Source organism: Zea mays, chromosome 6 (genome assembly GCF_902167145.1).
Source record: "Zea mays cultivar B73 chromosome 6, Zm-B73-REFERENCE-NAM-5.0, whole genome shotgun sequence".
In the NCBI taxonomy this organism is placed as follows: domain Eukaryota; kingdom Viridiplantae; phylum Streptophyta; class Magnoliopsida; order Poales; family Poaceae; genus Zea; species Zea mays.
Genome location: NC_050101.1, coordinates 27064244 through 27075635, shown reverse-complemented (window position 1 = coordinate 27075635; position 11392 = coordinate 27064244). Strand labels below are relative to the sequence as shown.

At 42.0% G+C, this 11392-nt stretch overlaps 1 protein-coding gene across 1 annotated transcript; it reads left to right on the top strand.

The window, feature by feature from the left end:
- The first annotated feature begins 3533 nt into the window (after positions 1-3533).
- LOC100037819 (ragged seedling 1) lies at positions 3534-9930 on the top strand. Its single transcript, NM_001112519.1, is given in 6 exon segments — positions 3534-3668; positions 4708-5528; positions 5958-6252; positions 8523-8767; positions 9015-9172; positions 9374-9930. Coding segments are annotated over 6 exon segments (1785 nt in total). The 5' UTR covers positions 3534-3622; the 3' UTR covers positions 9594-9930.
- Positions 9931-11392: the final 1462 nt, after the last annotated feature.

Genomic DNA, 11392 nt, shown 5'->3' with positions numbered 1-11392 from the left:
TCGGGGCTCGACCGGCGGTCACTCGCGGTCTCGCGCAGTCGGCCGTAATTTCACAGCAAAAAAACACAACGGAAGCCAACAAATTTCCCTGCCTCCGCAGCATTTGAGATTGAGAAAAGCCCTAGGTGGACATTTTGTCAATCAGACTGAAGAACCCTAATTATGTGGCTGCTCTACTGCGGGGCACGAGGAGCAGAGGGGAACCCAGGGAGGTGGAGGCGCCCGCGGGTGTGTGGATGAGGATCTGTCGTCGCGGTTGGGGAAGGTCCTGCGTTGCGCGAGCGTGGGCGAGGAGCAGAGCGCATCGAGCGGCACCACACCGCACCCAACCTCATCCCTGTCACCGTCGGTTGCGCTAGGAGGAGTGGGAGATGAGGAGGTGAGAGGAGGCGGCAACCATGTCACGGTGGAGGCTGGTCGGGGAGGCGAGGACGCGTGGTTGTGGGCGGCTGGGGAGGTGGAGCAGAGGCGGAGGGAGCGGCGGTGAGGGCGCCGAGCGCAGAGACGGAGGAAGGGAGGAGGCCGAGCGCAGATCCGAGCGCAGAGACGGAGGGAGGGGCAGGACGGGGAGGAGTGGGAGACGTGGTGCGCGGCGTGGAGCTCCACGAGGCAGGGGTGGCCGCGGCACGCCTCGAGGCAGCGGACCTCGCGGCGGAACATCTTGTCGAATGCGTCGCTCTCGCCGTTGATGGCGGGGAGCAGAGGGAAGGAGGGTGGGGGATCGGCGGCGCGATAGGCAGAACCGTGCACCAGATTGAGTGTGGACGCCTACGTTAGGGAAGGAGTTGGAGCGGGAGGGGAGTGGAGGAGGTGGTGGAAGTGGTCGCGACGCGCACGGCCCGCAAGCAGAGGCGACGGACGAACGGTGATGATTTGACGCATATAGATGGACGGTGTAGATTGGCTGAAGGCAGAACCAGGGGAGGCAGCCTACCCCTTAGAGCCTTAATAGGTAGTATAGAAGATGGACATTGGGGCGGCCGGTTTCTGGTGGGCTGAAAAGTAAAAACTGAAAATAATTTCGGATATCCGCCAGGACCCGCGGGTAAAAGATAAAACCTGTACCCGACCCGATTTTATTACGAGTCGGGTATGGGTGAGACCCGCGGGTTAAATTTCGTACCCGAACCCGAAACCCGAAAACTCAACGGTGTCATATATTTATGAACGGATGTAGTATTAGCTAACTTGTTAAAATTAACTAATAAATGAAATATTAGCTAGACTGTTTGTATATTTTTTGCTAATTTTAATAGCTAACTATTAATTCTAGCGCATTCGAACATGTAGTATATTTAATACTTCTAGCTAGCATCTCAAGGTCCGATGTGACACGGAGTAAAGCTAAGTCTATGTCTCCAAAAAATATAAAAATAAATAATTAAACCATTTGTAGAGTAGAGTTTGAAATAGTGAGTGTAATATATAGTCTGCTGGAGATAGGTAAATTCGAGAGAGTCCTAGGCCTCCTGATCCTCATCAAATGCTTACGCTCAGATGATCAACAAATGAAGCCACATCAAATCGGATCCAAACCACAAATGATCCAAATCCACTCAATAAAAGCCCGAGACAACTTTAACAACGGTTACATGCGAGATGCGAGCTCGTCCCTATTTTCTCAGTGATCCTAAAGTTGATTCATTGCCCCCCATGTTCTGGCAGAGAGGGAGGGAGGACGAGTGTCCAACAACAGTGCCCTTTCATTATTGATTGTATTGTACCCTCTCGCAAAAGTGGGCACGTGGGCCTCATCAGTCATCACCTTCAACGCAAGCTACCCAACCAACTGCATGCAGGGACCCACTGTCGTTGACCATGGAGTCAGTGAGTTGTGTCGTCTGGGAAGAGGCGGCGCGGGTGGCGATCGAAAGGAGCATTCTCGAGTCTCGACTCCCGAGCGCATCTTGAGCGGTGTAGTACTCCCTCCGTTTCTTTTTATTTGTCGCTGGATAGTGTAGAATTGCACTATCCAGCGACAAATAAAAAGAAACGGAGGGAGTACATGATTGATGAAAACTAGCAACAGTCCGGAAAAAATCTGGATCATTTTAGATTTTATATTTTCATTTTAGATTTTATATATTCTGTCCGTAACACTAAAGTTTATTTAAATTATAGAGATTAAACTTTAGTCCCTAACTATTTTAAATTAACCCCGTGCCCCCTAATTAATGGAAGAAGGACGAGAGACACTAGGTGAAGGTGTCTAACCAATAGAACATCATGCTCAAATATTTTTAATATTGAATATAAATTATATATATATATTTTTTTGTAAAATAAAAAAATATAATCGTGTCGAGCCAGGTCAGTACCACGGGCCGAGGCTACAACCCAATCACGGCACGTCATTCTTGGTTCTTGCAAGCATTAGGTCGTTTTTGAGACTACATTGACGCAATGGACTCAATGATGTTTGAGGTTGTTGAATTGGATGGAGCAACAATAATTTGTCACACTAACAGTAAAATGAAAGGTTATTTGTTGATTTTAAACGTTAGTAATTGTTACGAAGTAGCATAATTTATATGGAGCGCATCCAGTTTTATTGATGCCTGACTTTAGCAATCACTCCATGTTTTAATCTATCTTTTTTATAAGTTTGAGTTCATGTGACTTATTTTAGAAACTTGAGCACACAAACTTTCTCTTATTTGGTCTCTATATGGTGGAATTATGTTATTTTATAATCTCTGTTCGTTCAGTCAGTCGTTGTGAACTCTCTTCTAATCGCTCACTTCATTGACCGTATTGTATTAAGACATATTGGATGGAGTAAACAATAACATCAGTTAGCCAAATCAAAAAATATTATACGGAGAGCGGAAACAATCAATACAAAATCTTGAATTTTTTTGGTGGATAGTTTATATGGACATTATTGTAAACCGTCGCAACGTACGAACAAGCGACTATATATATATATACACGATAAATACGGCCATACATACATAAATGTTATCACGTTACTAAAAGATCTACAAAAATATTAAACGTTAACAAATTCACGTAATTGCTTCATAAAAACACATCACATGGCACAATAGAAAAGGGAAAAAGTGAATATAAAATAGATTTAAACATGCATAATGTTTCCTTGTTGCCTGTTTGCATGTTTTTAATAGATAGTTAGTTCATTACGTGCGATGACCCGTATGTTGTGATCTGCGAGCTACAGTACTTGTGTCAGTTTAGCACCACTTAAAAGAGAGAGATGAGTAGGCTGATGCGCTTAGAAAAATAAATATATTCAAGTGGAGTAGTAAATGATAGCTTATAAAAACAAAAATACCATCGATATTTTCCTGAACCATAAATACAATTCATGTATCCTTTTATATTTACTTCCGCTAACTATTTCGGTTCAGGTATCCTTTTAATTTTCTTTCTTTTTTTGTTTTGGTTTTTTCCCTTGATTATTGGGTAATCAGTAGATACGGTAAACGATATTCGCTTGGTATGAATTTTCCTATCCTATTTTCTCCCTATATGAAGACTCGCCCCGGACCCTGTCCACTCACCACTCACCACAGTCTCCAGTCTCCACTGCATCTAAAAAAAAACGTAAAACCCCCACCACGCCGTAGCGGAGAGAAGAGAAGAGAGGAGCGCGCGATCGATGTCGGGCTCCGGCGATCGTCGCGGCGGCGGTCCTCCGGGTTCCCGTGAGCACCTCCCGCCTCTCCCCCTGTTTTCCCTTGTGGTTCGTGAGTGGACGGATCGTGCAATGCCGGATCGTTTAAGGGGTTTGGGTAGGGTTTAGGGTTGATTTGCGGGGAATTTTCTTTCGAAGATCTGATTCTTTTCGTGCCTGCGGGTTGGTCGCTTGTGTCGCTCGATTTTTTTCGGCGGTTTGTTTCGGTATGACTGGGGTTTTGGAGGACGAGGGGCGAATGCTGCTTCGCGTGGGTGCGGAATCGGTGGGCTTGTTTGAGCGTTCCAGTGGGTTGTCAGCGCTTTGCGCGGATCCGTGGTTTGTGATATTTTTACAATCATTCCGATTTCTGTTCGCGAGTTTAGGTTTTACGTCTTGAACAGGGGTTCAAGTTATGTTGTTGATTTTATATAGTTTTTTTTCGTTGGTCTTAATCAAGTCTGATACTCGTTCAGTTGTCTCCTCATAAGGTTACTTCTTACTTGCATGGTTGCTGGTGTCATTTTTTTTAATAATTGCTGTTCATCTTTTTAGTTTGTGTTCCACTTTATCTCATTCTTTGATAACACACTGAATAACTGAATGATTCTTGACAAAATTATGTTACTGCATTGGTTTGGCATTGTAGATCTGGTAAACTCTGGCTATGTACATTTCATCAAGTGAAAGGCTTGATGTATGTGATTTACTTATGTGGTGGCAGCATGTTATTCCTATTGCAGAGTTGATTTTGTATGCATTTTTTGTGATTGCGATGCATACTTTGAGCCTAGTGAAATTAGCACGGTGGCCACCAATGGTTATCTTAACGGGTATTGGTCCTATGATGACTTGCATGTATCTCTTGACAATTAGATCTGCAGCTAGCTTTTGGTCAATATATTAGCTACCGAGAGAACTTTGATAATTATGAAATTACTATGTTGAATAGGTAAAAAGTAATTAGCATCATTGTGTTTCATAGTGGAGTATGATGTTCATTGCCATTACTAACAGATACATGCTGATATTAATTTATCTGACCCTGCATAATGGTACCCTGCATACAGATAGTGGCTGGGAAACCATGGGGAAGAAGTCGAAGAAACCCGGGCAAGCCGGGGGGAGACAGTGGGCACCATGGAGTTCCACAAATGTGACACCTAACACAGCAAGGCCAGCATGGGGTGGCAGTGGTTCCTCGCACCCTTCTGGAACCAGCTGGGCTCAAGCTCCAGATCATGGTGCTGCTACCAGAGGCAATCCTAGACCGCCATCACAAACATCGCGCCCTGTTCTGGCTCCACCTCTGGCAAATGGTTGGCAGTGGCAATCCAGGCCTCGCCCATCTGGATCTGAAGTCAAGAAGGATGATGCTCCTCCATCTGGTTCTGTCCCTGAGGTGGAGAATGTTGATGGCAACAATACATCAGATGATGATGATGATGATGACGATGATTTGAGTGATGATATCAGTGATGACTATGATTCTGACGCAAGTGAGAAAAGTTTTGAGACTCGAAAAACGAACAAGTGGTTCAAAGAGTTCTTTGAAGTATTGAATACATTGAGTTTGGAACAAATTAATGAACAAACTCGGCAATGGCATTGCCCGGCATGCAAAAATGGACCTGGGGCGATTGACTGGTACAAAGGGCTGCAGCCTTTAGTGAGTCATGCTAGAACAAAGGGTTCTACAAGGGTTAAACTTCACAGGGAATTGGCTGCATTGCTGGAAGAGGAGCTTTCTCGCAGGGGAACTTCAGTGTTACCAGCGGGTGAACAATTTGGGAAATGGAAAGGACTGCAAGAAAGCACTGATCGTGAGATAGTGTGGCCACCAATGGTTATTGTTATGAATACCTTCTTGGAAAAAGATGAAGATGATAAGGTGACTGATTTTTTAATATATAATTTATATTAGCAGTATGTTTTCCCTGTGAAATGCTAAGTACAGATTTTGCAGTTGGGTTCCCTCATCCCTTTTAAGCATAACTTAACACCTATGCATCTTCTTAGAGCCTTTGATCTGACTGAACAAAGGTGCAATATGCTCCCTAAGTGGATCAGTTTATATTACCTTTCTATATTTATTTTGTGTTGTGCATGTTGACCACAATGATCCTCTTTATTATCTTATATATAATACCATTCTTCTAATTGGCTTCAATACATTACGTCCCCACATTTTTGTGAGCTGAGTTGGATTATAAATGCTTCTTTCTAAGATCTTATAGAAAAAGACCTTTATATCTTTCAAGGGCCATACAGTTAAGTTGCATTGCATTCTGATTTCTGTTTGTTTGTTGACCTGATCTAGTGGAAGGGCATGGGAAACCAAGAGCTCCTTGATTATTTTGGAGAATATGAAGCAAGTAAAGCACGTCATGCCTATGGTCCCTCTGGGCACCGTGGTATGAGCGTGTTAATATTTGAAAGCTCAGCTGTGGGCTACATGGAAGCTGAACGTCTGCATAAACACTTTGTTAATCAAGGTACAGACAGGAATTCATGGCACCTACGCAAGGTTCGATTTGTGCCTGGTGGGAAAAGGCAACTATATGGTTTCTTAGCAAACAAAGAGGATATGGAGGCATTTAACAAGCATTGCCATGGTATGTTTTCTTACAAACTTAATGCTTTCTGTTCTGTGTATATGTTTTTTTATTCTGGTTAACAACATGATTTAGTGGACTTCTCCCCAAATTCTTTATGCCTTGAATAATGATATCTGTTAAGTCTGATTAAAACTTGTACATGTGAAATATTTTTTTGTTACAGGAATCATAAGGACACATGAAGTTCAATATTTCTATCCTTCCACTTAATTGACATAGGATGTGTTTGGTTTTGGTTCTGCTTTTGAAACCTGCTGAACCAAAGGGTTCAGCTTTTTTGTAGCTACTTTGAAAAAACTGCTTTTCTATAGTACAAATTTGAAAGCAGCTTGGACCCTGCTTTTGCTGCTTATTGAAGTTTGTTATATTAATAAACAGACACAATAAACTGAAACTAAAATAGGATTAAAATAATTAAGTGTTATAATAAATGAAATAATAATATTTTTAATAAAAAGTATTACAAATGGAATTAAAAAATTGATTTATTTTTGAAAATATCAGCAATACAAATGTGAAATCACTTCTTAATTAGACATATTGATTAAGAGATATAGTTAAACAAAGTGCATATAAAAAATATACAATTTGTTTACAGTGGACAACTCACAACATTTTGAACCAAATGGATTTCAGCTTTTTTCTCACAGCAACTTTTCAGGGTAGGCAGCTCACAGTAGTTTTTTCACAGGTCACAGCTAAACCAAACACACCCATATTATATGATTGTTACTTTTAGTAATCATTTTGTTCATCCATTGGTAATGCATGTTTCAATAGTATGCTAGTATTTATTTTGTGCCTAGTCCTCTGTGGTCTTTCCTTTTGCTTTACATCGTGCTTATGATCATTTCTGTGGTGGCTGAACCACAACGTCAGTTTTATAACAATTTAATTTTTAGAAGTGCATCACTCTGTGCCCTGTCTAGAATTGTAGTAGCTTTTCAATAGCACTTGCTTGTGCTTATTCCATTTACATTTGGAAAAAGTTCATGACTTTGCTTATGCTTGTACTTCTAATAATAATTTTGATAACCTATTGATAATTGGTCCTATGTTGTTTTCCATTTTTTTCCATCCTGTTTAACCTATTAAGGCCAAGCAAAGTTTTTATGGTGGCAGAAACATAACATCAGTCTTATTTCATTTAATTTTTAAAGCTCATCACTATATGCTCTGTTTGGAATTCGGATTTGTTCTTTCTCAAGAGCAGTTGCATATTTCTAAATCTGGATGCAGCACTTAGATGAAAGCATCTTGTTTTGGAGAGCAATAGCAGCAAAATCTTGCTAATATTTCATAACCAACTAACTTAATCCACAGTGAAGCACAACTTAAAATGGCACTTACTTTTCGATAGAACGAAGAACGATGCACAAGTCTGCATATTTCCTTCTTTTTATAGGTCAATTAGTTTTGGACAATCATGTGACAAGAGGATACCACAGAAGCTAAAAGGCAAGTAGCAAGTTTTATAGGATGACGATTAGATCTGTTATGTTGTATGCTGTAGAATGTTGGTCTAAAAAAGATGTCATGTTCAACAGATAATTGATGTAGAAATGCGTATGTTGCATTGGATTTGTGGCCATACAAGAAGTTATTGAGTCTGGAATGATGATATATGTGTCCAATGGAGACCTATAGAGTCACCAATGCGTAGTGGGATCTAAGGCATGATAGGAATGGGAAGGGAGACAAGGAAAGGCTGAAGTTGACATGGGAAGAGGCAGTAAAATAAGACTTAAAATGATGGAATATATCCAAAAGTTTAATCTTGAATAGGAGCGAATGAAAAATAGCTGTCTGTGTGCCTGAAACTAGATTTGTGGCTTCTGTTAGGTTTCAACTTTAGCCTACCTCAACTTGCTTAGCAAGGTTTTGTTGTTGAGTTCTAGGCATTTGATTAGTGCAGCTCCTTTATTCAAAGGTCTGCTTGTGAAGGGGGGATTTCTCTATGAACTTTTGGAGCGTTTCCTTTTCTACTAAATCAAAATAATATGGCCAATATCGTTTCCTGTTACGAAACATCAAAACAGATGCTTCTTTTCTTCTTGTGCCATTGTGAAAATACATCACCCACTTTTCAAACGGTACAACAGATAAATCAATCTCTAACCTGTTTATTGAAATATGAAGCCTTCCAAGTCCAAGTGGAGTGTCTTTGAAATACAGACATCAAGCTGTAGTAGTTATGTTGCATCTACCGAGCAGGACGCCGAGCATTTTAATAGCTAACTATATTTTTATCTTCACTATAATTTCAGGTAAAAGCCGTCTGAAGTATGAGATGAGGTCTTACAATGAGATGGTGGTGATTCAAATGAAACAGATGAGTGAAGACAACCAACAACTGAATTACCTGAAGAACAAGATGGTTAAGACAGAGCAGCGATCTAAAGCAGTAGAAGAATCATTGGGTGTTGTTACCCAGAAGCTACGTGAGACTATTGAAGAAAATATATTTGTTAGGAGTAAAGCAAAAGAGAAGCACATGGAGTACGAGGAAGAGGTAATAAGGTTACCCAAGTGGTTATATTTTCTACTAATGAACATGCGTGGATCAACAATTTTCATCTGTGCCAATGATAGAGTTTGCTGTTTCTTGGAGGGTCACACTTATATTTTGCACTTTGATACTTCTGTGATAAGATTGATGCTGCCAGCTTTCAATTTGACCACCTGTTGTTGACCACTTGACCTTGATGTTGCCATCTTTCGATTTCACTACCTGTTGACCTTGTTTCCATGCTTTGCAGATGAAGTCCCAGGAGGAAATTTTTCATGGTCTAATTGAGGATATTCACAAGGCCACAGAGGATAAAGAAAAGCAGTTTGAGAAGTTGTTGCAGGAAGAGCGCTCAAAGGCCAGACGCTTTGATGTTGATTCTGGAACTATGAAAGATCGTCAGCTAAGGTGTGTCACTAATTCGTGGTTGGATCATGTTACCATGCCTCACCACAATTGGAACTAAAAGTAATGTAAATGCTCCATCTCAATGCATATGAGAGTCGTCAAGAACTGTTTCCTGCTGCAGTCGTCTCATGTAGGCATCACAGGTTCAATGTGCATATCTGTTGCTGTTTATCATTCTCAATCCATCCGCGTCTTGTGCAGGAAGGAATATGTGCAGAAGTTCATTGATTGCCAAGTCAAGGATGTGGCAGAGTTTGAAGTTGAGCGAGATGAGCTGATCAAAGTCCACGAGGACAAGAAGTTGAAGCTCAAGAAAGAATACATGGATCTGGAGCTGGAGCTGGAGAAGGAGTTTGACGCAGCCCTGACGGGCCTGATGGAGAAGCATAAGCCAGATACCTTCGAGGCCTCCAGCTCGTAAGGGGGCTTCAGCGGCTAAGCGCTTTCCTTAGGCCCCAGCTAAGCTTGGAGCAGTCTCGTACATGCTCCTGCTTGCTTATCCATGAAATAATGCCTGGACAGTCTGTAGATGTTGCGAAAACATGGTGCCCCCTGTGGTTGCCGCGTGTGTAGTAAGTATCTCTCAGTCGTAGTGTGGTTGAAGCATCTGAACTCTTGAGCGGTTTGCCTGTGATGGCATATGGGTCAAACTACAACTGGAGTGTGATATCTAGTTTATATGGTCCAGCGCTCTTGTTGACTGCGGGTGGTGGTTTGCCCCGGATAATTTACTGATTATGTCTGCTCCGATCGTCAAAGTGCCTCTTTCTGTTTTTTTTCTTCTCTGTGCATTCCTCGTCGGTTCTATGTTTTCCGTCCCCTTTGCGCATTGAGTTATTTCTGTTTTAACTTCCTTCTGTATGGATTTTTCATTTGGCTGTTGATTTACCTGCGGGGATTAACCTATCTTATTAATCTATTCCAAATAGTTGAAAGACCGATTTGGTCGAAAAGCGTTGGCCTAAGTCACATATGGTGTTTCGTTTGAGCAATGAGCTAGTTCATCATTGTCTCACTGCTCACTTTTTTGATTGGTTTATGAAATAAAATAAGTTGATCTATCGCTATCTTATTTATTGTTCATAGTTAGTATTAATATGAGGAATAGATACCATCCTACTAAGATTTTATTCGGTTATTTCCGGTACATATGGATTGTGTGAGATAAAAAAAATAAGTTTGATTTGCTTAGGATTTAAACCCACATAATTCAACTCAATCTACATAGATTGAAAACGAACCGAACAAGCCCAATCCACGTAAATTTGAGTAATAAACTTATAATGCAATATTTATTTTAGATAGAGTGATTCTTCGTACCAAGTTGCCAAATGTTTGCCTCGAAGCCCAAATTTTTTTTAAAAAAATTACCAGCAAGAGAAACCCTTGCTGTGATGTATGTATATACTAGTCGGTTACTCGTGCGTTGCGATGACTTATAACAATACCCATATAAATTATCCATAAAAAAGATCTCAATATTTTTTATTGATTGTCTCCGGTCTTCGTATAATAATTTTTATGAACGCACGTGTACTATAGGCAGCAAATCAGAGACAACATCCCTCGCCTCCCCTACTTCCAAGGTTTTGTAGAGCAGGAGGGGAAGGGAAGAGGCGGACATACCTGTTCGTTGCCAGAGAAGGACACAACGAAGACCTGGGCATTTGAAAGCGATATAGGTAGTATACCGCTAGATATATAGGGAGAGAGCATGCAAGCGGAGAAAAAAAGCCCAACTGGAGCAGCTCCAACTGAGAGGCACCCGCACCCGGCGTCAATCCGAGAAGGGCGAGAGAATGCGAGTGTCTTCCCAGTCCTAGACCCGCTGAAGCGACACAACGCCACCACCAACTCCATAACATATACCGACTGCTGCCATACTACGAGCTTTGGTTGTTCAATATCTCAGACCTGGACTCCTCATCGCCAAGATAACCTCAGCGTGGCAGGCGCCACCATGTCCTCCTCAACGGCACGCACGGAGAAAGGCCAGGAGCATGACCGACTCGCGCCATACCCGCGTCGACGAGCGTCGGTCGGGTCGCGGATGCGACCGTCGGCGGGGGCAGTAGGTTGGGGAGGAAGAACAGAATGAAGGTCGGGAAGACGAACAAGACGTCCGACGACGGCGAAAACGATGGTGCACACATGATGTGAAACGTCCTCGTGGACGTGCAATAGCCACTGCGCGAGTCGGTGTCAGGGCTGATGTCGGAC